General features: G+C 35.1%; 1 protein-coding gene across 1 annotated transcript; it reads left to right on the top strand.

The window, feature by feature from the left end:
• The first annotated feature begins 776 nt into the window (after positions 1-776).
• LOC126696310 (probable bifunctional methylthioribulose-1-phosphate dehydratase/enolase-phosphatase E1 2) lies at positions 777-9828 on the top strand. Its single transcript, XM_050393072.1, has 12 exons — positions 777-1062; positions 1222-1358; positions 2852-2947; positions 3865-3984; positions 4211-4300; positions 7010-7192; positions 7360-7515; positions 8045-8194; positions 8275-8376; positions 8897-9006; positions 9100-9218; positions 9731-9828. Exons 1-12 carry the CDS (start codon positions 777-779, stop codon positions 9826-9828), a joined length of 1647 nt encoding a protein of 548 aa, XP_050249029.1.
• The last annotated feature ends 17279 nt before the right edge of the window (positions 9829-27107 follow it).

The following is a 27107-nucleotide window of genomic DNA, read 5'->3' as shown; positions in this document are numbered from 1 at the left end:
GATGGATTGGTGGGCCTCTCCTTGTGTAAAAAGCTTCTACACCTTCACCTTCAAAACATCCTTATCTTCTTTATTTTTCTTTTTCCATTTTAGAGTACTCTAAAAACTAAAAATTATTGTTACTTATTAGAGATAATACAAAAATATTATTATTAGTTAGATTTTTTTTCCCTTTAATTTTTAATTTTGGAAAAGTCAATTTGAATTAAACAATAAAGATTATTTTGCAAGGATAAAACTTAGTATATCAGGTTTCACAATTAAATTTAAACAGTGTTTTCTTTTAATCAGAAAACTTAAATGTCTGCACACTTCTTTTTTTTTGGATTTAAATGGTAAAAAAAGTGGACAGCAAGGAGTGTTCTATTAGATAATGTCAAATTTAATGTGTTGAGGGTTTCATACGTGTGGTTTGACAATATGAAAGTAAGGAGTAACTAGTAAAATGAAAATCCGTACAATTCTCAAAGCGTATTTGAAGCCAAAAATAGTGGTTGTACGTACTTAATTTAAAACCTTGTCATCTACACAAGGAGGACGTTGATATATACATGCATCCTCCCCTCATGCATGCATAGGATAATTATTGCATGCATGTACACACTACACTACACACATGTAATGTTAATGCTAGAGGATTTGATTCGTTTTGCTCAGCCCCCCAAAAAAAAAAAGAAACCGAAACACTCACTGTCTGGTTCTCTTTGTGTGTGTGTATATATATATAAATGATAGTAGGCAAGAAAGTGGAGGCATCGTGTTCTTCGTCAGGTTCAATGGCCATGAACATGGACGGTTGTGGAAGCGGGGTCACGGGAGTGCAGGTGCAGCAAAATGGAGAAGATGGCCGCGTTATCGTGTCATCATTATTGAATGAAGAGGTGTACTTGGAGTTGGAGAGCAAAGCAGTGAGTGATACGAAGGCTTTAGCAGTTGAGCTCTGCCGCCACTTCTACTCGCTTGGCTGGCTTTCCGGCACTGGAGGCAGCTTCACTCTTAGAGTCCACCACCACCATGACGCCATTTCTACACCTTCCCATCTCATTGTCATGTCCCCTTCTGGTATGGAAACACTACTGTAACTCTCTCTCTCTCTACATATATATATATGCAAGCACGTGTGTTTACTGCCCATGTGCATGCACGTTGCTGTTGCATGTGTTTATGGTTGTACTACTAGTTTATTGCTTTCATTTTAGAGTATAAGTGCATCTTATGTAGGTGTTCAGAAGGAGAGAATGGTTCCAGAGGACATGTATGTGCTATCTTCGGATGGGTTTGTATTGACGACACCCGTTCTTAAGTCATATACCCATGCCGCTCCCAAGTGTACTGATTGTGCTCCTCTTTTCATGAAGGTAACTGCTGATTTTTTTTTTCCTCTCCCTTTCTTGAACTGTAATCTGCTCTAGGGACTTCCATCTCATTTGGAATATTAAATGGATGAAGTTTTCCTCCAAACTAAGTTAGAGCAGTGGTAGTAGTTTATAAAATTATCCATATGTATTAAATCGCATAATTGATTAAATTGTTTAAACAAGTCACAATTTTTAAGTAAGTCATGCAACTAAATATACATGTAGATAGTCTTACAAATTGCGACATAGTTGGTTGGAACTTTCCTCCAAAAAAATTTCTGTCCATATTGAATTGAGATTTTATAATTTCTATACCCTAAACAAATCCATGCAGCATAATTTCTTTGTTTTAGGGAAAGGCGTGATATTTTAGAGGGATCTTTGGCTTGCTTTTATGGTGTTGCAAGCCAAAGATTGTCATTAATCAGGAACATTACAGTAAAAGCACTTGTCAATGCATATGTGACGTAGTCAAGTGTTTATGGAGATTTCCTGGCGCCTACTAGTTTACCTTGCTGAGTTTGGCATGCCTTTTTTGTTTATACACCGTTCAATTATGGACATATCTATGCTGTATGAAGTGAAGAAAAAATGAGGATATGCCCCAATAAAAGATTTAGGTCCTTAGTAAAATATCTTTCCATGATCTTTGCATGTGTATCATTGTCAACTAGTAGAATAATAGAAGAGGTTTTTTCTTTTTTAAATACTTATGCGCAACAACTTTCGAATTGCGTTGGATGTTTGTTGAGAGTCATTAATAATGCAGGAACATTTTGGTTCTTTTTAGAAATGCAGACTATGCAGCAATTGTGTTCATTTGAGGCAGATCCTATCACCCATTAAGAAATTCTATCAACCATATTCAGGAAGGTTCTGATCCCTTAACATCTTTATCGAACAATTGGAATCTCTTGAGCTAAAACTCAGTTGATGATCCTCTATTTTAGTACAAAAACTTGCAACAAACTCTGCCAAATCTTTAGTTTCTCAACTCTCTGTTGAGTACCCTAAAATCCTTTATTTTCTTTTTCTATTATTTGGTTGATCTATCTAAAACTCATTCTTTCTATGTAGAGAATATGGTTTGTATATGGTCATAGTCATTGAACAGTAATTGATGGGCTGATAAATCATAAATATCGCTCTCTCTGTTCCTCAAAGATTGTTTGCGTTTCCCATTTGTCCCATTTGTCCCCTTTGAATGTTTGTCAAATTGAAAAGTCAAGGCTGATCTTCTTTCAGTTTCTTGCATTCTCTGCATGCCCAAGTCTTCTTATCCTCTGTTTTCATTGCTTTTAAAATTAAAACAATGGGGACAATGGTTTTAAAATCAGTAAAGGAGGAAGTATGTTTTTCACATACAATCTCTTCAAAATGTTGACTTTTTTATACGAGGAAAATATTTTGTAGCATGAAGGGAATATTACTGTTGTTGTTTAATTGCTTTTGCTCTTTGAGCAGTGATTATCCATCTTCTCTATGTTATTCAGGTATATGAGATGTGTAATGCTGGGGCTGTTATTCACAGTCATGGGATGGAGTCTTGTCTCATTACAATGATCAATCCTCTCTCCAAGGAATTTCGAGTAAACTTTTGAACGTTAGAAATTATTACTGGGAGTGAAAAATTCAATTCTTGCTTTTCCTTTTTTCTCTATGACTAATTTTTGTTTTTGTTTTCCCATTCATTTTAATTGATCAACTAATCAAATTGATATATTCTTTGTAGATTGTATTTGCATTTTGTTTGCCTTTGGTTTATTCTGACTTAGCCAAATAATTCGGAGGTTTTTGGCAACAGTGTTTTTGCAGAAATAAGACATTTATTTTAAGGAGTTCTGTAATCTCTCTGCTGTATTGAAAAGAGTGTTAATAATGTAGTGGTCAATCAAAATGTTAATATTTATATTTTTTGTTTATTAATAAAAAAATACAAATTTCAAGCAATGTATTGATATAGGTTTTGGACATTTATATTTTCGATATGAATAAAAATTTGGAGGGTGAGATTATGGACTCAAGACCCAAACTTACCGGTAAAGAAAAGACATTTATATTTTAGATATAAATTCAGGCATACACCTTGTTACATTTATCCCAATCTTCTAATGGATACAAGCCTTCATTTCCTACCTTGATATTTACTTTATAATTTTAATTTTTACTAATGCTAGTTTTGATATGTAAGAATTTAGTATGTTTTCATCTTTCAAGTAAGATTCAGATTTGATTCTAAGCTCATATTTTGTGTACGCATGATCTCATCGCCCTGTCACAATGTTGATTTTATGCATATAGTTACCAGTGATTTTCATTTTGCAAACGCGGCATTGATGATTTATACCAATTGGATAAAGAAATTGCTTATGACTTCCATATGTTATTTTAATTATTGTCTGGGAATTGAAACTTGCATGTGTTCTTTGCTATCTTTCCATCTAGTATTTCAGTTGAATCTTTGAGGCACTGTTTACCAGTTGTGAGCTTTTCCCATAATTTGCAGATAACTCATATGGAAATGATAAAAGGAATTTGTGGACATGGTTATCATGATGAGCTTGTGGTCCCTATTATTGAGAACACTGCCCATGAAGGGGAGCTCTTGGAATCTCTAACTGAAGCAGTACTTTTCTCTCTTTAAACTGAAGCTTCAAAACCATTTTAATAAATTGTGTAAACCACATTTTATGTTTTCGATTCATACTTTCTTGTATTTTATTGATGTCTTAGAAGTTTCTGATGAGTAATTTAGTTTGAAATTTCCTGCTGTCTAACAGTTAGATCTTTAATTAACTCCCTGTAATTGGTCACACTTGCTGGTCAAGACTGAGAATTTATTTGTCTTACAGATCAGAGCTTATCCCAAAACAACAGCTGTACTTGTACGCAACCATGGGGTGTTTATATGGGGAGACTCGTGGGTTAGTGCAAAGACTCAGGTCTGTCATAGCAAAAGGAAAATTCTTTAACCACATTGATTATGAATGTCCCAAACCTTTTGTTTAAATCCTCCTTTATTTATAGGTGAAAGATAAAACATTCCTGAAATCTACATATAACATATTTCTCCACTTGCAGAGATGATTTCTGAATTCCTTTGGGAACACAAGCTTATTGACCCTTTCTAATGATTGGAATCATTAGAAGGTTAGAATTATTGCAGATTTCATCAATGAACATGGAGCTTGGTCATGTTTGCCTTCCATGTTCCATGTGTTTTTGTTGTAATTCCAATAGTCTTATTGGATGTAACTCCCCTAAATGCTATGTAGGGGTGCTCACACGTTGGTTAGGCTCTCAACCTGAGCATGATCAGGTTTGAGACTTTAACATTGGATGCTGATCAATATCATTAGTGGCCTGTTTGGATGTTTTAAAAAGAAGGGGGAGTAGAGTAGAGGGAGGGAGAGTAATTCAATTACCTTGTTTGGAAGTTTTTAAAGAAAGGAGGGGGAGGGGTTTGGAGGGATTTCAACTACCTCTAACCCCTCATTTTTAATTCCTCCAAATTGGAGAGATTTGGAGGGAGAGTAAAGTAGGTAAATTATTGACCAAATAAATTCTCCAATTTACCCTTTCTAAATTAACAAAATTACAAACCGATTATATAAATAATGTTTGTTTGTTTCCTGAGAAAATTTAACAGGACAAATCTTCCCAGTGCTTTCTTACAAACCAAACACAATTTCTACTAAATTTAGTATCTTTACAGTTTCTATCCAATATTTTCTCAGCAACCAAACTCTATTTAAATCAAAACCTAACCTAGCTCCCACTGAACACGTCACAGCCTTCTTGGGTCTTCCCCATTGCAAAACCATTACATAAAACCCTAAACCCTGAGAAAGTTTCGCCGGAACTCAACTCGAGTGAGATCTAAGAACTTCGTGACATCGTGTTCAATGTTGGGGTCCAGCTTCTGGTGAACCTTGGCTCTGTGCAGGTTCACCTTGAACACATCAAACCTATAATCGTGCTTCTCTACGCTCCCATAGCTTTTCCCAAACCTCGCCTTGAAGCTCGAGAAGTGGTGCTCAGTGTGGAGGAGAAGATCGTCATCACTGTCCGATGACACCACTTGCTTGATCAAAAGATCATTGTTACCACCACTGCCGCCGTTGATTTCATTGGCGGATATGGTGGACGCGACCATAGAGAATAGGAGGAAGAGGCTGAAGAGAAAAGAGCGGTCCATTGTTGTTGTAAGCAAACACTGTGCTGTGAGTGTAGGTTTGGGTTTTGGGGTTGAAGGTGGCTGCTGCCCTGGGTGTTTGGGGAGTGAGAAACTGTGTGAATTGTTTGTTTCTCAGGAAAGTTGGGGAAATTGGAGGAGGTTTTTGATTTTTTATTATAATATTTTTTTGAGGTAATAAAAATTATTTTATAATAGTTAATAGTAGTTTTATACATTTATTAGTGGTATTTGATGGAATGAGAATTTTGATTAAATAATTATTTAATCTAATAAATTAATTATAAACCAATGTTGCAAGTCCATTTTCAAATAAGGGTAAACTTGTCTATTTAAATTATTTCTTCTCTTTTCCTTCATAATTTTTAAAATATCTAAACAAGAGAAAAGGTTAATTACTCCCTTTCCCTTTACTAATTTTAAAAACATCCAAATAAGGTAGATAATAACCATTCTCCTCTATTCTTCTTCCCTCTACTCTCCTCCTTCTTTAAACTTCCAAACAGGCCATAGGTAATTGACTGATGGTCTATTTTGGATTGATTGATGGGCCAGTCAGTTTCATTGGATGCCAGCGAGGGAAGAACAGACAGGCTACTGAACAAAACACCAACATGCTTTGATTTGTGCACAAATGATATAATCATATCAACCAAGGTGAAAGTTGATGGAATAGAACTTGGCTGGATTCAGCAACAGTTGCTAGGGAATTGGTGGAGAATCTGGAGATCGTGTAAAAGCATGTTTGACAGGAAGGGGAGGCAACTGAGAGAGTGAGAGAGGTGGGGTAAATCCGTAAATGGAAAGATAAGGATGGTTGGGAGGGACATGTGTCCAAAGATTAGAGGGGGTGGTGAAATCTCATGCACCCAATGAGATTAAGCCATGTTCGCAGCAAACAACGTTAAAAGGATTGGTTGGATCAGATTCTTCAGTTCAAACTCCGACATCCGACAGAATTTTGGGTCTCACATTTAAGATTTGTTCCTGCTGACCCATTTAGTAAAACTTCCTAAAATCTATTGGGTTGGGTGGTTTTGTCAGGTGGGGCTAATTGTTGAGCACCTCTAATGTTAATATGTTATGTTAAGATGGATAAGTAGAAATAAATGGAATGTTGGGATTTGAAATGAGGAAATTCAATTAAAGATAGAGGTGACTTCTATTGATGAGGGAACAAAAAATGGTAGAGGAAGACAAAAATAACATTAAAAGAAGTGGTTAAAAAGGACATGTTAATTAAGGAAGGAGTAGAGACTCTATTTTGTTAGATTTGATGGATTCTTGTACTTTTCTTTAGATTTGATGGATTCTTGTGCTTTGATAGAACATATTTGAACTAACTATGCTCTCTAACTGGCTCGATTACAACTAAGTTCTTAATTATCAGATCTTGACTGTTGAAAATTGATAGTAATCATGTTCTTTTCCCCTAATTCATAAGTTGCTATATCAGGCTGAATGTTATCATTATCTCTTTGATGCTGCTATCAAGCTTCATCAGTTGGGGTTGGATTGGTCTACTCCAAGTCATGGTCCCATTTGCAATGTCAGTGGATTTTGGGGATGCAGTGGGAATTTTAGCAGAGCACTGAAGACTGGGGCTTTGAGTTTGGATGACATGATTGAACCTTCCCAAGTAAGTTTGGGATGCTCTCTCCGTCCAAGAAGGAATATTAGGATTAACAGTTTCCCAATACTGTTATCTTGCATTACGCTAGTAGCTCATTGAGGTGGGAGATTGTTTTCTTTCTTTCTTGGTATCATATATATTTTCCTTTTAATCTCGTGCTATTTATTGTGCAGCACTGTGTGCTTCTTGACATTGAAGGGACAACAACTCCTGCATCTTTTGTTAGTGATGTTCTTTTCCCCTATGCCCATGATAATGTGGGAAAGCATTTAGCTGCCACATATGACAGTGAAGAAGCTCAAAATGATATCAATTTGCTGCGTTCTCAAGTAAGATTCTTTTGCTCTCATTTGTTGTCTTCAACTTTGTGGTACTTATTCTTTTGCGATGTGGTGCACATGTTTTATAGGTTTCCCCACCATGTGTGCAGACGATGCAAATATAGGAAAATGTATGCATTACATAGTTCATTACATAGTTTGTGCTACTCCACCTTAATCTATGGTTGGTTCAATGAAATAATAATTTATTTACTTCTGGCTGTTTTACTTTTCCTACCCCCCCCCCCCCCCCCCCCCCCCCACAACCAAAAAATAAATAAAAAGAAAAACGAAAAGGAAAATCGTGGACCAAAAAATCTCAATGGATATAGTAGCATGTTTACCTAATTCCATATATTTGGCATTTCGCAAGTGCATGTGAATCTTTCTCATGCTGAGAGAGAGAGAGTATGGGGTCACTAGTGATTGTTTGTGATGAATGTATATTTGATGCTGGGCCAAAAAAAAAAAAAAAAAATTGCAAATATTAGATCAACTTTTGTCAATGGTTTCAGCAAATTTAGCTTTTCTTGGGCAGGTTCAAATTGATTGGGAACAAGGTGTTATTGGTGCTGTGCCAATCCCGCTAGATCATGTTGGGAAAGAGTTGGTGATTGCATCTCTGGCTGCTAATGTGACTGCGATGATTAGGGCTGATAGGGAAGTCACTTCCCTGAAACAACTGCAGGTAAGTTTACTCTAGGTGTAATCTTATGGGTCTCTCTTTTGAACCTAGATTGTGTTCTCAACATGCTACTACATGTCCAGGGTCATATTTGGAGAACTGGATTCCAAAGCAATGAGTTTGTGGCTATTGTATTTGATGATGTAGCAGAAGCTCTTGCGAGGTGGCATGCTTCAGGCACAAAGGTGCATCCTGACTAATGAAACTTCTCCTGAATCTAGCATTCTAGCTCTAAGAATACCCAATATTTGTTGTTGAACGGTTTTGACTCCTACAATGATTGTAAATTACATGTCTCCATTAATTCACTTATCAGATTCATTGACTCCAAAAACAGTACTTTTTTTTTGAAGTGAAAATCATAGGATATCCTTGTTTGTATAATAATGAAACAAGTGTCAATATATACATATACATATATATATATTTGACTTCATTTTCACTTTAGCACTTTGCTGTTCTTCACCATCAGATACATAGAGCTGGAGCTTGTGCTTGAGAACATGCTACTGGTGACTTATAATGCCCTTGTTGGGGTTTCTTGAATACAATCTAAGCTACACTCACTAAGTTATTTCTGTTCTTTATAAAAGCTGATTATTTACCTCCAGAACAGTTTTTTCTTTGGTGTCTAAATTTTAAGCTGCTAATATACTACACATCATTAAATGTGAGGATAACTATCGTTTCTCCCTCTTGTTTAAGGTGTACATATACTCTAGTGTTATTAGGGAGGCTCAACAGCTTCTATTTGCCAATTCTAACTATGGTGACTTGAAAAAATACTTATGTGGATTCTTTGATACCACGGTGGGGTATGTTTTCTTAATGCATCTTCCTGTTTTCAGATATTGATTTTTTTTTTTGTTCGTAATCGAGTAAAGTTCATCTCATAACCTTATGTGCAGAAACAAAAAAGAGACACGTAGCTACGTTGAGATTTTGAAAACAGTGGGAATAGATAGGCCTGCAGACATGTTATTTGTGACAGATGATTTCCGAGAAGCCGTGGCTGCAGCTGCTGCAGGTAATGAGTTGCTTGTGGCTTTAAAATTAATTTACTTTCATACTTGTGCTCTGTGTGGCAAATTGTACTTATTTATATTGAGTTTGCCCCTTACTTTATTAGTATGAGACTTGAAAGTTGTAGATCAAGATTGCAAATTCACCTGGTTTTAAGTTTTAACGGGCTGGGGTTTGGCATAGTGTGAGTAATCATTTTTTTTTTTTTTTAATTGTTCTCCTTTTGGAATTACTCTGTATATTATTTTTTTTCTACATACTTTTGCTTAATATTAAGCAAAAGTATGTAGAAAATTCTTAATTCTAAATTTTGATTTTTTAAATAAAAAATTCAGCAGTTTATTTTGTATTAAATTCACTTGATAATATGAAATCTAGTTTTGATGAGAGAACTTATTCAAGTGAGATATATGAGGCCCCTTAAGCTTTTGCTATTACTCTTCATCTGTTTTTATTTTATTTTAAATCATCGTTGAGAATCACTATATAGTATCTTTGTTTCACACTATGTTTCAGGTTTGGAAGTGATACTGTCCATCCGACCTGGAAATGGATCTCTGCCACAGAATCATGGGTTCAGAACAATTGAATCGTTGCTGGAAATCCAGCACTGATATATCTATATAAAAAAATGAGAGTTTGAGTGGTATTGTTTTTCACATAGATGGCGGTTTTGTCGAGTTATTCTGGTTTTGTTACTCAGTCAATACCACTGAGAATTTTTTACTATTTTATGGATGGAGGGAGAGTTTGGTCTTTGGCGATACGTACTGTGAGAGGAGGGAGAGAGAGTGCGAAGAGTGAGAGAATTATATTATACTGTAAAAAAATGGTGATTGGACGTGATTTGATAGGTGAATAGTTTAACTAATAGAACTTTAATTACTTTATTACCCATATCTATATGGATAGTGCAAGGCATTGTGAGTTTTTATTTTTTTTTAATACTTACTCCAGTGACTCCTAAATCCCAATGATTCCACGGAAGATGGTTTTATTTTGTCTGATTATTATTATTATTATATTTTTTTGACTTGAAAACAAACGCAACTTTTCTTAATTTTTTTTATTGAATATAAATTTGACAAATTTATTGGTGGATTATATTTTTTTAATCAATATACTAACAAAAGTATGTGGTGTAATAGATTATGAGGTCACTTTTTTACCTCTAAAAGCATTTATAAATTACATAATCTTAAAGTTTTTTGGTCTTTTCATTTTTGAAACTTCAGCAACCACTCTTGCTCACTCACTACTCTCAATTGTTTATCTCTCTTGCGTTCAGCTAACTCATTTCTTTCAACACTGAAGGTATTTTTATTTTTATTTTCCTTCATCATTATTTGTTAAATTAGTATATAGCATTGTGTTTTGTAGTTGAGAAAGTAGCTAACGAATTAGATTGTTTGGGCCCACCTCTAACATTACTTTTTTACCTACCAATAATAGTCTGTTGCCGATGATTTGTTATAAAATTGTTGTGAAAGTGTTGTGAACCTAATATTTCTCTTTAATAGAATTGTTGTTTACTTTTAAATATTATATTTCTTGTGCCAACAATAATTATGGTTACCTGTAATTGCTTTTGGTGATGAACACCTTACACGTTTTTTGCATTTTCGTATCTAAGGATCAAGGTAATTAGGTTTAGGCAATTCTGTGACAATATCATTTGATAAATACAGTTAATAGATCTAGCTGACTTTGCATTTAAGTACTTCACTAAACATTTTATTTTAAGAAAGTTAACTTTTATTGAAGCAAGTTTTACATGCATTGTGTGGAATACAAGTAAAAGCCCATTGTGTAGAATTCAAACAAAGGTTTGTGCGAATGAAGGATATTCATACACCAGAGAGAAGCACATCGTGATCATAGAAATGATTGTTATCACTCCAGTAGCAATGATAGCAACTTTAGATTAAATTCAGCTTGGAGGTCTTGTATTTGCTCACTATTATATGTTGTAGTAACTGTAGATTTTTGGTTATGTTTGTGATATTAATCACTCATGCACACCAAGCTATTGTTGTATATAGATTATTAGTGTTCATTCTAAATTATATAGAGAAATTAATTTTTAATTAAAAAATGATATGAGAGAATCATAATATTTTTATTATTAATATTCTCTAACAATAATTTACACGTGCCTTGCACGTGCTTCAAAACTAGTCTTGTTAAAATATCACAGTAACCTTTTGTTTTTCTTATGCATAATATGATTTATTTCCTTGTTATTGTTGCATTCATTATTATGTGTATGTGAAAGTGCAATGGTGGAGTCAAGATTTCACTTTATGGGAGGGCAAGATTAAAAGATAAGATCAAAGCAAAATTAATTTAAATAACATTGACTAATATTATTAAAAAAATAAATAAACAATTATATAAATGTCATAGAAAATTTAATATAAATGTAAATAACTAGATTAAATCGATATGCTACTTTGTCAAATCGTCTTTGTAGAAAATTATGACAATTGGTTGGTAAGGTCTTTGTTAAATTGTCTTTATAGAAAATTATGATTAATTGGTTGGTAAGATCTTTATGAATTAAAAATTATGATTGCTTATTGATTATGAATTAAAAACAAATTGAAATTAACATTTAGAATAATAAATGTAAAAATAGAATTAGTCATGCCAAGACAACATTTTCTAAGGGATCAATCCCTTCACCAAAATAACTTAGAAAAGAGTTTGACAAAGACCATCTTGCTAAGACATGTGTAGCTTTGTTAGCATTCCTATACACCCAATTAAACTCCAGCCGGTCAAATCTTGCACAACAAAATTAACAGTTCTCTAGTGCACTAATTTGGATCTATTGGTCACTACCTCAACTCAAGTTTTGGAATTACCCTCAATTACCACATTCCAAAGCTACTTTTGACCCGCTAATTCCACTGCCCACAAAAAAGCTTTGGCTTCCACTTGAATAGGGACCTTAGTATTCACTTTTTTTGAGAAGGCGAATAAGCTACACTATAAGTCACATTCCATGGGTGCATGTAGGAGCTATGCTTCATACATGATTTTGATATCAAGTTCAACATGACATAAAATGACCATGAATGACAACATTCAGGAGAAAAAGTTTTGTCTTAAAAAGTTTAAAACTTAGAGCTTGCCTTGAACTATGGACAATGACAATGCCTCAAGAGTCAAGGTTAAGTTATGTACATTTGATTTACGAAACTTAAGGTCAAAGGTACAATTATCAAATGACATGCACCCACTATTATCCTCTGGCTCACAAATCAAACTTTAAAGTATCTTCTCTCTCAACCATGGCATTCACCCACTATTATATTATGCTATATGATTCTCATATGAAATATTTCCAGATTCATTCATACGTGAATCTTTCAAACCAAAATTCGCTAACGAATTAAGACAAATAAATAGCTTTCGTTGAGAGCTTTCATTTGTTCCACTATATTTTCTGCTATATGATGCCATTGTTTCAAGCAATGCTTAGCTTCATTAAAAGTCACACATAACTAAGTATATACTTTGAAGAGCATTACAAACTATGAAAAAAAAAAAAAAAACCTATTATAAAAGCTTGTAAACTAAACAAATTTGTCTGATAATGGGCTAAATTCATAATTTTCCTATTTTTTTTGGTTTATTTGTTTTTGAATATGATCTTTTCAAGGATAAGTAACAACACTCATATGGAATGCTATATCTTAGCTATTGATGAATATTTACCGCTTTTGAGTGCCATCCCCCATATTAGATTTAAGTAAATACTATCTCTCTATATTTACCAATTGAGAAACTAAATATATTTTTAATTTTTAATTGATAAATCTCATCTACCTAACTGTATAAAAACTTGTATTAAAATCTGGTCATTGTTACTATATTTTTTTTTTTGGAGAAGTGGTCATTGTTACTAATTGTATAACTAAATTCAACTATATATTTTTTCATTATAGATCTTATCTTATGCAATATGAAAAATTTCAAGAAATACCACTTTCAACTTAGTGTCTCCAAAAAATAAGTCATGTACATTCGACTTGGAAGAAAAAGAACTATTGGTCTTGCCCAATCATACCCTTATATTCTTACCACAAATAATTGGATTACTAGCTTTGTTTATTGTTGAGATGCAACCCAAAACAAAAAAAGGCATATGACAACAACAAAATTAATAATAAATAAAATCTCCAAATAGCATTATAATGAAGTATTGTTTCCAAAAGCCATATTTTTCAAATTCATATGGTTGCTTATTTTAATCCTTATACGGGATTTAAGTTTCATTTATACATTTGAATTTTGATATTGTTAAATTCAATGGTTAGTTATGAAGCAAAAGAGTTGTTAACTGTAAAAAAGATATGTGAGAAAAGGAATTGACAATGTTTCATAAGTCAATGAATATGAATAGAAAAGGGGCTGCAAGTTTACTTACAAATCTATTTGTTGTGCATTGGAGGGTTGCCAGTGTGTTGTTAAGAGTTGTTTTCTGATGGTAGCAAGTGGTTAGGGGTTGAGATTATATTTAGAGAAACATTTGAGAGAGAGAGAGAGAGAGAGAGAGAGAGAGAGAGAGAGAGAGAGAGAGAGAGAGAGAGAGAGAGAGAGAGAGAGAGAGAGAGAGAGAGAGAGGGTCTACATAGAAGTGTCCAGCTGAAATATTCTTGTTTAGGTTATTTTTGTGGTCTTCTTGGTTTTTGTATTAGGTGTTAATGTATTATTTATTTTGGCACAAAAAATTTCAAAAATTTAGATGGGATATATGGTGCAAAATTGAGAATCCAATTAAAATGGGAGAGAACTGAACAATAACAAACGGGAGAGGAGCCCACCCCTTTCATCAGTATAAAAATTGTAGTCTCTTTGGTTTTCACAATTTGGCAGCAAAATCAAGAAAACTTTTAATTATACAATAACTCACTTGACCAAAAAAAAAAAAAAAGAAGACACGTGGCGCAAAATTGAAAATCCAATTAAGATCTAATTGGATTTTCTCTTAGCTTCACCTATTATTATACATACATACATATATATATATATATATATATATAGAAGTGTAAGCTAATACCATGTATATTTTGAACATCTTTTTAAAAAAATGTATAATTTGAATCGTATAATTGTGATTTTTTAAAATTGTACCCGTGCATATGTACATGGCTTCACACTAGTTGTTATAATAATTAACAAGATTTCTTAGTGAGGTCAAGGGGGGCAATTGTCCCCTCTTGGCTACCCCTGCCTCCACTAGTGTGCATAGGAAATGCAACTCTACTATGCATCCAAGAAAAGGTAACCACTTAGCGTAAGGAGATTGTAGCTACTTGGCATAACCACGATCATGCCACTTTATTATGCATCCAATAAAAGGTAACCACTTGGCACAAGGAGACCATAGTTGCTTGGCATAACCAGATCTCTAAGACCTAATTTTTATTATGCAGTATATAATATAACTAGCCGTTAATTTGTACAACACATAAAAAAGTTAGGGAAAAAAATATTAATAGATGCTACATATTTTACTAAGTATTAATAAATAAAATATTAAACTAGAAAATTTGTAGAAAAGAACTTAGCCAGCAATCTTGTAATTCAATTGGTAGCTTCTAATATTTTCAATGGGGACATCTAAGAAAATTATTAGATGCTCCCAAACTGCAGTAATGTGGTGTTTCATTCTTTTACATTCATGGTAGACTTTCATGAATTTTGAAAGTTTAATAAGTGTATAAAACACCTTGAACGTTTAGACCCCCAATTTACAAATTACCAATTCAAGCTTAATATCAAACAATTAATGTGCGGAAAATGAACATAAGCTTAATACAGAATTGATAAACAATCTAAACAAAATAAATTCACATCCACAGTAGAAATTAAATGGAAAAAATTAAGGGAAGAGAGATGCAAACACAAGGACAACACTCGATGTGTTATCGAAGAGGAAACCGAAGCCCTCGGCGTAAAACTTCTCCGCTGCCCTCCAAGCGGTAAACAATCTACTAAAGAATGTAGTTGGGATACATGAACAGCATAAGACTCTCCAAGCCTAATCTATCCAATGTATCTAAGCCCTCCAAGCTTCTACTCCAACGAGGTTACACCGAACCTATTTCTTCTTTAACTTGTCGGATTCTGCTACTTGACCATAGCATCTACCAATATGAAATTGGTCCATTCTTAACTGCTTCCCAAACACCAAATAGCCTCCTCACATATATGGGTATGGTAAGAAAAAATTTTGGTAATGTACCTCTCAAGGATTTGACAATGAAGAGGAAGAGAGTAGAGGAATTTGAAGAGTCTCTATATGAAGATTGTGGATGAATCAATCTTGTTTTTCTCTAGGATTTCTCTCTCAAAATTCTCTCTGGAAGCTCTCTAAAAATCGTGGGTATAAGGGTATATATATAGTAGGGTAAGAAGGAATGTGAAAAGTTAGTTTTTTCCAAACAGGGTGTTCTGGCAACTTGACCTCGCGACTGGGTTGAGTCGCAAGTTAACGGCCTGGCCAGCTTGGGACTTTTGTCCTGTAGTGCAACAGCTGGCGTGACTCTTTAACTTCTGACATGCTTGACATGTGTGCACCTTTTTGGCGGCTTGCAAGCCGTGAGCTACCCGCGAGATCCAGTCACGAGTCCATACTTCTTTGCACAATCTTGAGCATTTCTTCACACTCTCTCACACACTACCCTTACATGATTCCCACCTAAATACAGAGTTACTAATTGCTAAAATACAAGCAAATTTGGCACGGAATAAAGCCAACAAGATGGCTGATAAAATTCAACCTTACAAATTTAATTAATAAGATACACCATGAATGTGAGAGAATGAAGTAACTCGTCATTGTGCTCCAACAACACCTAATAGTACATGCTTAAAATCTTCCCACCCTCGTTATAACAAGAAATAATAGGCTTTCACAAGTTTACATGATAATATTAAGTAAAAAAAAAATTATTATTATTATTACATAAATCTAATTTTTTTTGGGAAAATTACAATTTACCATCTTAAACTAAATCCAGATTACACTTTGCACTCTAAATTTTTCGAATGCATGTTTTGCACCTAAATTATGACCCTTGTTATAATTTGCATCCTAACGTTAAGTTTGCCATTAACTTGGATGAAAAAGTATGACATCACGTGAAAAGACTCAATTGCCCATTTTCTCAATCCTTAAAAACAAAGGAAATATTACATACACTTTACTACCCTAAACCGTACTCTTAATTATACTTTGTACCCAAAATTTTGGATTTCCATCCAAATTAACAGCAAACTTGAAGTTGGGGTGCAAAGTGTAACAAATGTTATAGTTTAAGGTGTAAAACATGCATTCGAAAAGTTTAAAATACAAAGTGTAATTTGGGGTATAGTTTAGGGTAATAAAATATAATTTCTCCCCTTTTTTGATAGGTAGTGAAGAAAGGAAAGGTTGTGTTTGAAACACACATATGAAATATCACAAAGGATGTCGTTACTATTGTGTATATATTAGATTGAATGAGCCAAACAAAAGCGATTGATGGTTATTTTTGGGTAGCTAGTGTTTGTTACACACACCTTATTACACACAAATTTGTGTGTAAATTTTTAAACTAATATCGTGACTTGTTTTAAAAATTTTGTACTCACAGTTTGGTGTAATAGGGTGCATAGGAGTATTTATCCTTTGATTAGAGACGTAGAAAACATGGTTATCACTTATTTGGACAGCCTACGTGAAGACCTGGACAGTTATTGTCAAATACTTCATACATAAATATACTAAGACCAATAAGAATTGGAAAACGCTAAGCTCCCATCGATCAAATGATGATCCTCACCGGCTTTATTGGAGGGAGCAGCATTTACATCACTGATAAATGCATTTTTTTCGTTTTCATTGAAAACGATCTTTCTTCTCTGTATGGCTTATTCAATTTTTTCTTTTTGGAGAAACAACTTATTCAACCTAATATGTCTAACATTAGAAGTAAAAAAAACAAAGAAGAGTGTTAGGACATATGTGTTTCACATGTTAAAAACATATGTCATGATTTTATATAATTGGCTTATCCTTTGACAAAACGCACTTTACTTGTATTTGGGTAGATTTAGAATGTGTTTAAATACTTCAAGAAATCATGTTTCAAGATCAAGTGTTGAAGCCTTTAAGTCTATCCAAGAAAACAAGTTGATAGTGCAAATTCATTAAAGCTCGACAGCTGGCTCGACAGCTGGCTCGACAGCTGTATCTATTGAGCTTAAGAAAGCTGTTCAAAGTTTAGTGTGCTCGACACCTTCTATCTGTCGAGGTTTAAGATTTTCAGAATTCAAATATGATTTTCTTGGGATCCGTGAATATGTCTTTGGACCTTCTTTTCTCCTAACCCTAGACATATAAAAAGATTGTTTTAAGGGCCGTCAAACAGTTCACAAGTTACACAAGTTTTGAGCAAACTCTGTTCAATCAAATTGTGACTGGAGACGAAGTTCTTGCCCTAGTTCATCTCTTTCTTTTGAAGAAGTTGCGTGTATGTGCACCGTAGGGTTTTGTGACCAAGCATCTTCTTGATCTTCATCGTGTGGATGAACTGAAGAATTTTGCAACTAACAACCTTCTTAGTTGGTGATTGAAGTCGCGTACTAGGATTCGCGCAATTGGTTAGTCACGTACTTGGGAGTCGTGCATTAGAAAGGGGAACTGTCACTACAGAATAAGTCCAATTGGGTATTGGGGTAAGGGTTCAACTGTAGGTTGGTAAGGTACTTGGGATTCCTTTACTTGTAACCGCTTGTTGTGATAATAGTGGAGTTTCGGGAGTGGTGACCTGAAAATCATCCGGTGGGATTTTTGCCATTAGGTTTTCCCCATTCGTAAACAAATCACTGTGTTATTTATTTTTCCGCTGCATAATTAGTTTATTGGTGATTTGTTTGTGCTACCACGCATTTGCATGATAAATTGATTAATTAATAACTTGGCTAATTAATTAATTAATTAATTTCTATCACAAGGGACCATTCAGTTTGTGGCCTATCAAGTGGTATCAGAGCAGACACACTCTGATTAGGGTTTAATCTTTGCTGTGTTGATCCATTGACCCCTGTTTGTCATGGATAGAGGACAGTCATTAATCATACCTCCTTTATTTGATTGCATTAACTATACATACTGAAAAGTACGCATGAGAGCTTTCTTGTAGTCTCTAGATGAGAAAGTGTGGCAAGTTGTGGAGATAGGCTGGACTAAGCCTACAGAAGCACCAGCCGACTGGGATGATGCCAAGATTAAGGCGGAAAACGTCAACAGCAGAGCATTGAATGCATTGTTCAGTGTAGTCACCAATGAGGAGTTCAAGAAGATATCCTCAACTGAAACTACCAAGGAGGCTTGGACTATCCTCCAAACAACCTATGAGGGTACAAAGGCTGTAAAAGATTCAAAATTTCAGAGGCTCACTACAAGCTTTGAAGAGATAAAAGTGGAGGAGGATGAGTCTTTCGATGAGTTTTATGCCAAACTAAAGTACATAGTGAACTCAGCCTTCAATCTTGGGGAAACCATTCCTGAACCCAAGATTGTAAGGAAGGTGCTCAGATCTCTACCTAAGAGATGTCATACCCAGATCACAGCAATAGAGGAATAAAAGGATATTGATAAGATTTCTTTGACTGAGCTGGTTGAAAACTTGCAGACCTACGAGCTAGGGTTGACTAGAATTGGCAAGACAGGTAAAGGCAAGAGCATGGTACTGAAGGCCAAGAGCAGTGAGACAGATGAATCTTTTGATGATGAAGATTCCAAGATGAAGTCCTACATCACCAGGTAGTTCAAAAAGTTTATGAAGAACGCCAATGGAAAGGGTTTCGACAAGGATCGCCAGCAATCCAGTTCTTCTTAGTTTAAAGGCCAAGACAAAGGGAAGAAGGATGCTAAGGAAGGTGGTCAGTACACTGTTCCCGCTGGACCTAAGTGCTTTGGGTGTCAAGGCTTCAGTCACATGAAGCATGAGTGTCCTACATACCTTAAGAGCATTGGGAAAAGCAAGGCACTTGCTGTTACCCTGAGTGACACCGAGCCTGAGGATGATTCCGACAATGAGGATGACAGAATCTTAAATGCCTTCACAGCCATTGTTGATCCTACTGATGGGATTGTTGAAGATGTGGTTGAAGAGGAGGAATTGGTGGAATCAAAATTTGAGAAGATGGATGATCAAGATGACATCCATACAGCCTATGAGAAGTTGTACAAGCTTTTTGAGAAGCATGAGAAACTATATAATCTAACCACCAAGAAGCTCAGTGATGTGGAACTTGATCGTGAGGAGCTTTCCACAAAGTTTGATGAAGCAAATTAGACTATTGGAGTACTGAGGTTCGAGAACAATTTCTTGGCTGAGAAGACCAAGAAGCTTGAAGCGGAGCTGTTTCAAGTCAGAGCTCAATTGGATAGGACTTCAAGTGCAAAGCTTGATGAGATGGTCAACATTCAAAAATCTACTTCAGATCGAACAGGTTTAGGGTATGGTTTTTCTTCCTCTAATACTGCTTCTACTAGTACTACTGTTTTTGTTCCTCCTACTAGTAATATAAAAATTGAAAACAATGAGATTAAAACTGAATTAGCTAGTAAGAACATAGATAAGGGTAAATCTATCTTAGGAGCACCCCCGAAACTTGAGAAGAAAGATTTTAAAAACCCTTGGGCTAAGAAGGCTAACTCTCAAAAGCCTAAACAAAAGAAGCAGCATCTCTGTCATCATTGTGGAGCTGCCAGTCATATTCGACCAAATTGCTACAAGTGGCTTGCCACTCAACAGAGCAACGACATGATAGCATTTGGGAACCAGAATCAACTTCAATCCTCTCTACCTCCCCTTGGAGATCTTCTCAAAGCCCTCATGTTCCTTTCGAACTTGAACGATTTTTCTCCCCTACTGCTGGCTTAAGGGTTTAATCAAAGGAAGGGTTCTTCTAGGGTGTGGAAGGAAAATGGCTCCAAGTGATTCTGTCACTTTTCTCTCTCTCTTCTTGTTTTTGTGTGCATTACTTATGTGTTTTGCTTTCAAGTTTTGAGTTAGTCTAGTTTTTATACTTTGGGTGTTTAACATGTTTTTGTTTGGTTATTTTTCAGTATTGCTTTGTTTTGTTTTTCATATAAAAAAAAAAATTGAAAAATCAGAAAAATACAAAAACAGTGTGTGTTTTGTGTATATTGGTACTTGTGTACCTTGGATGGCCATTGAAACAAAGTTTTCTAAACTTTGTATTATTTGTAGCTTAGATGAGCATCTCTATGCACAACTAAAAAAGTGAGCTTTGTGACTCGTGTTTGTGATGAGTAAGATTAAGTTGTCTTTTATACTTAACACTCATATCACTCTTTCTGACGGGAAGGACTAGAAAATCCTAAGAGAAAGGTATAAATAATCATCTCACCACTATTGCTCGCTAATCATAATATGGCACCTGTATGCTTCGGCATAACAAAAGTGCAGTGTCAATGACATTTGTGTGCCTAGGTATAGCAAAATTGGAATGTCAAATATCATTGGGTATTTCTTTTCTCTCTCTAATATGCTCATGCATGATATGCTTAAAAGAAAAATACGCAAAGAAAAATCAAAAGCAAAAAGATCAAATATGTTTTGAAAATGATTACAAGTGTGTATTCTAGGAGATGTGAGAGTTATAGGATGTACCTCGAAGGTGATAGTCCCTATCAAGCAGTTATGATTATGTGTGAGTTAAAGTGATTTTCTTATATCTCAAATCATCATAACATGTATACACATATGCAATTTTGCAATGTTTTTCACACACAACACGCAATATTCTTTGCTATTCTTGATACATGTGCAGGTACAATGTGATTTGGCCATCACAAGGTTTTACATGTGTTAATGTACGCTCACTAAACTGTTTTGACTTGTTTTTGAAATTTAAAATTAGTTAGACTTGTTTAGTGTGTGTGTGTGTGTTTTTGAGGATCTATGTGCTTAATATGTTGTTTGGATTGTTGGTTGAGTTACATGTTGGATTGCATTCATGTTTGTGTTTTTCTCATCTCGAAAAACTGTTTTTAAAAGCTGGCTCGATACCTCCTCGATACCTTGCTGTCTGTCGAGCTTCTTCAACTTTTTCTAATCGCAATCCCGACAGCTTCTCGATACTTGGTGGATCAATCAAGAATGGGTCTGCATCCTCGATAGCTTCTCAACACCTGGTGGATCGATCGAGCTTCTGTTCTTGATTCTGTTAAGTTGTTCCTCAACACCTCCTCGATACCTCAGCTGTCAACGATCATTTTCTCGACACCTCCCTCGACAGGTGTCTCGATACCTCTCGACACCTGCATCTGTCGAGATTTACTGTTGGCACTATTTAAGCTCCCTGTGCGATCCGGTTTTCATTTCATTCGATCTCTCTCTCTCTCGATACTTCTCTGTTTTCTCTCCCAAACTCTCTCATCTCACTCTCTTAACTGTTCCTCAAGGTTTTTTCAAGTTTTTTCAAGTTTTTCTTCACTTGGTAAGCTTCTAATCCTTTCATATTCATGCATTTCATGTTTTGAAGCCTAGATTTTGGGGTTTTTGAAAAATTGATGAGTTATTATTGAAATTTTGGGATGGATTTTCACTTAAATGAGTTTAAAACCTCATACATTGCATCACATTAGCATTATAATGGTATTGTCATGCATTTAGATATGTGCTATCTGTTTGTGTGCTGATAAGTTTGGATTGGGCTGAGCCCATGATGCAATTTCTTTTGTATGTCACGTGTTCATGCATTTCCCATGCATATGTACTCTTTTTCAATATACTTGTTATATTTGAATTTGCTTGGGACTTTTCTAATTGTTGTTGTTTTTTTTTTCTCTCCCTCTCTGTTTGTTTACGATAGTCGTGTCTATGGCACCTAAGCGTAAATCCACTCCTGCACGGAACCCTCTTCGTTCCGGTGCTTCTTCATCATCTGATCCTACTTTATCTCATATCCGGTTCCGTGATGATGATGCCTTTAAGGCATTTTCAGAGAACTTTTCTAGACGAGGCATTCATTCAGAATGCCAAGTCGTTCTGTCGGACTTTGCCGACACCGACCTTCCCTCTGTCATTCACAGTAGGGGATGGGAGTCACTGTGTGACGTCCTAGTCACCTGTCTTCTCGTGCTTATCCAGGAGTTTTACTCCAACATGCACGAGATTGATCGTTCAATACCTCTTTTCTTCACTCGCGTTCGAGGTATGCGTATTCCTATCACACCGTAACTTGTTGCGGATGTGCTTCAGGTCCCTAGGATAGAGTTTCCTGACTATCCTAGTTGTGAGCGTTTGAGGACTGTGTTTAGGGATGAGTTCATATCTGCTTTTTGTGAGTGCCCTTCTGCTTGGGGTAAGCATCTGTTTACACCATGTCGACCTTTTGCTAAAGGTCCTAGATTCATGAACATGGTGATGACCTTTGTTTTGCATCCACTCTCTCACTATAACTCCATTACAGAGCCTCGTGCTCGATTTTTGTTGTCACTTCTTGAGCATCTTCCTATAGATTTCCCTTCTCATTTCATTCTGTCTATTATAGATGTTCATCTAGATTCGACGTCCCATGATAAACTCATCTTTCCTTCCACCATCACGAGGATCTTACGCCATTTTTTCGTTCCTTTTCCCTCTTCCGACCATTTTACCGTCATGTGTGCCATAGATTACGCTACCGTTAAACGAAGCGAGGCCCAGCTTCGATCATGGCAGTCGGATTCAGCAACTCCTTCCTCCCGTTCAGCTCCATCCACATCCGCTCCTCCCTCTTCTTCGGGTGATGTGACTTTAGGAGACATCATGGCGTAGCTGCAGCACATGGATGCTCGCCTAGATACACTCTCTACAAAGTTGTATCAGGTGAACGTTTGTGTCGGTTGTATTGCACGGCGACAGGCATCCATGGGTGGTTTTGCTTTTGAGCCTACTCCTTCATCACCCTCTCCTGTGGCTTCTGATTCTGAGGATGAGGATGATGATGATGGTGATGACGATGATGCTTCGGATGATGCTAATGGAGATGCTAGCTCTACCGATGAGATGTCTACTTGACACTCTTACTCTTTGTCACTCGTGACAAAAAGAGGGAATAGTTTTGGTATAAGAGTAGTCTATCTTAGGGGGAGAGTTAGTATAGGACCTTTTTGTTAGGGGGAGTGTTGATACATTTTGAGGGATGTAGTGAGGACAGTATGTATCTTTTTTTTTTCTTTCTTTTTAGATACATTACTCTTGTGCATGAGGTCTTGTGACCATTTATTGACATACATTGTACTTATCTCTTTCTTTATATTGATGTATGTTTTTTCTTTCACCTACCCCTTCATATGTTGTTACTTTTCTCCCTTAATACACATATTTCTTATACTTGTATGCAATCTATTATTCCTGTTTCACACAAAGATACCTTGATGAGTTTTGTTTTAAAGCGTTTTAGAAATACAGGTTGTCAAAGTCTACTTGTCATAAACTCTCTTCTTGCAAAGTTTTTCAAGAGTTTATGTTTTTCAAGAGTTTATGTTAGGATAGATTTTATTGTATTCAACAAGTGAATATGAGATGAGTGATTTATGACTTCTCTTATATGTTCATTTGTTTGTTGTGGTTTTGTCACGGATTGCCAAATGGGGAGATTGTTAGGACATATGTGTTTCACATGTTAAGAACATATGTCATGATTTTATGTAATTGGCTTATCCTTTGACAAAACGCACTTTACTTGTATTTGGGTAGATTTAGGATGTGTTTAAATACTTCAAAAAACCATGTTTCAAGATCAAGTGTTGAAACCTTCAAGTTTGTCCAAGAAAACAAGTTGATAGTGCAAATTCATTAAAACTCTACAGCTGGCTCGACAGCTGTATCTATCGAGCTTAAGAAAGCTGTTCAAAGTTCGGTGTGCTCGACACCTGCTATCTGTCGAGGTTTAAGATTTTCAGAATTTAAATATGATTTTCTTGGGATCCATGAATATGTCTTTGGGCCTTCTTTTCTCCTAACCCTAGACATATAAAAGGATTGTTTTAAGGGCCGTCAAACAGTTCACAAGTTGCACAGGTTTTGAGCAAACTCTGTTCAAGCAAATTGTGACCGGAGATGAAGTTCTTACCCTAGTTCATCTCTTTCTCTTGAAGAAGTTGCTGTGTATGTGCACCGTAGGGTTTTTTGACCAAGCATCTTCTTGATCTTCATTGTGTGGATGAACTGAAGAACTTTACAATCAACAACCTTCTTAGTTGGTGATTGAAGTCGCGTACTGGGATCCGCGCAATTGGTTAGTCACGTACTTGGGAGTCGTGCATTAGAAAGGGGAACTGTCACTACAGAACAAGTCTAATTGGGTATTGGGGTAAGGGTTCAACTGTAGGTTGGTAAGGTATTTGAGATTCCTTTATTTGTAACCGCTTGTTGTGATAATAGTGGAGTTTCGGGAGTGGTGACTTGAAAATCACTCGGTGGGGTTTTTGCCGTTAGGTTTTCCCCATTCGTAGACAAATCACCGTGTTATTTATTTTTTCGCTGCATAATTAGTTTATAGGTGATTTGTTTGTGCTACCATGCGTTTGCATGATAAATTGATTAATTAATAACTTGGCTAATTAATTAATTAATTTCTATCACAAGGGATTATTTAGTTTGTGGCTTATCAAAGAGGAGCAGGAGCTACGTGCTACCTTATGGCAAATATTCCTCATTCCAAAAGAATTACTCCCTCCGTCCCACTTTGTTTGTCCTCTATTCCATTTTGGGATGTCCCAAAATACTGTCCTGTTTCTAAAAATAAAAGTTATTAATATACTAATGTTCCTATTATATCCCTATTAATTTACTAATTCAATTTTTTGATAAATTTATTTAAGGGTAGTTTTGGAAATTTATACATTTTTAAAAGGTAGACAAGACAATAAATGATGTCCCCTTAAAAAATTTGACTTTTCAAACAGGACAAACAAAGTGGGACGGAGGGAGTACAAAATAAAAAGAATAAAAGTTACAGTTTAATTTCAAAAGGAAAAAAAATCAATGAAAATTTCAATAGAACTTATTCACTAGTTCCAAGGTGAGACCATTAATTCTAACAATGTTCTCATAAAATATGATTTTAGCTGAGTAACCGAGTGTGCACTGAGCCATTGAATGATTGCTCACCCTCACCAAAGGAGGAATATTTATCAAAGGTGATGTTAATAGATGTCGGACAATTGTTAATAAATCATTTTATAAAAGTTTTTGTACAAATTTTATGGGAAATTAAAAAAATTGTAAGAAATTGTACAAAAAGTGTTACATTTTTATTCATATATAAAAAAAGTCACCATTTTCGTTGGATAATGATATATATATATATATATATATATTTTTATATATATATATATATATTAATACATTCTAAGGTTCAAATTACAAGAGTTTTGGTTCTTACCACTTGGGTTTGATATCAAACCCTAGCCAAAACTAATCAATCAATCATGCCTCTTTCCACGACCTTTATTTGCTTGTCTCCGTGGCCGTAACAAAGGGCCACTCATGAGTCATGACACCCTTTGTTCTTCACAAAAATAGTAGGTTAACTTCTCACCCAATATATCAAATGAAGTGGCTTTGTGAAATAGCCATACTCTTTGGTTAAATGTCGAAGTACTTTAGTCTATGTAATGCAAGTGGTTGAATATCGAGAAAACAAATGGTTTTTTTTTTTTTCCTTAAGAATATTAAATATTTTAACACACATGGGGAGATTGAGAAAATAAAAGGTTGATTGCGAATAATAGGTGGAGTATTTATGGTCCTCAACTCCTTTTGGACTTATGTTGGGTAGGTAATAAATCAGGTTAGTTAGCATTGATTTTCTTGTCTAGAAATATGTTGACTTGGCATAGTGAGAGCGAGATTAACGGATTAAGATTCTCTATAGGGCACTCTACAAGATAAATTTTTAAAATCTCCTCCATTTTTAACCTTTTATATTAAAAGAATTTCTTTTGATATAAAATGTTAAAATCTGCCACATAATTAATCAACTAAACATCCTAACGCTTTGTTTGGTTGGAGTGATTATAAGGAGAATGGAAAATGAATGAGAGAAAAGTGAGGAGAAAATGGTGTTTGTGGTTGTTTGGTTAAGAGTGGAAAATGAGAGAGATTTTGGTAGGGCCCACAAATTTTCTCTCTAACCCCACCAAAACTCAATCTCCCCAAATTGTAGGGATTTTGTTTGCCTTTTTCTTAATTGGGCATCATTTTTAATAAGGACATATGAGTAAATTTATACAAATTCTATTTTCTATAATTTCATTTCTCTTCTCAACCAAGTAAAAAAGTTTTACATTTTTCCACTTTTTCATCCTTCTATCAAACACAAACGAGGGAAATGAAATTTTTTTCTATTTTCTCACTTTTCCATTTTCTCAATATTTTCTATCATTTTATTTTTTCATCCTCCTAGCCAAACAGACTCTAAATCCGACTTTCAAAAAAAAAAAAAAAAAACTCCTATCAATATTAGACTACCTAACTGTATCTAACATCTATCATTATTTTTTTTTTTGTTCCTGAAAATAAGGACACGGGTTTTTAAAATTTTTTTAAAAAAATTTAATTTAATATAAATTTTTTTTTTTTTTTGATGGTGACACAGGTTAGCTTTAATGCACTGAAACAATACGGACAAGCTTCTTGTCTGCATTCGATGGCGTGACCATTCATTCATTTTGATGTTAAAACCTAGGATGAATTGATTAAGAACACTACATTGAAGTACGACGTAGGAAAAACCATTCATTTTAAAGCATTAATGTAACCAATGATCCTATTGGTTGAAGCCTTGAAGTTAATTGGGAATTTATGAT

This window comes from Quercus robur, chromosome 8 (genome assembly GCF_932294415.1).
Source record: "Quercus robur chromosome 8, dhQueRobu3.1, whole genome shotgun sequence".
In the NCBI taxonomy this organism is placed as follows: domain Eukaryota; kingdom Viridiplantae; phylum Streptophyta; class Magnoliopsida; order Fagales; family Fagaceae; genus Quercus; species Quercus robur.
Note: the sequence above shows the minus strand (reverse complement) of the source record. Positions and strands in the feature narration are given on the sequence as shown.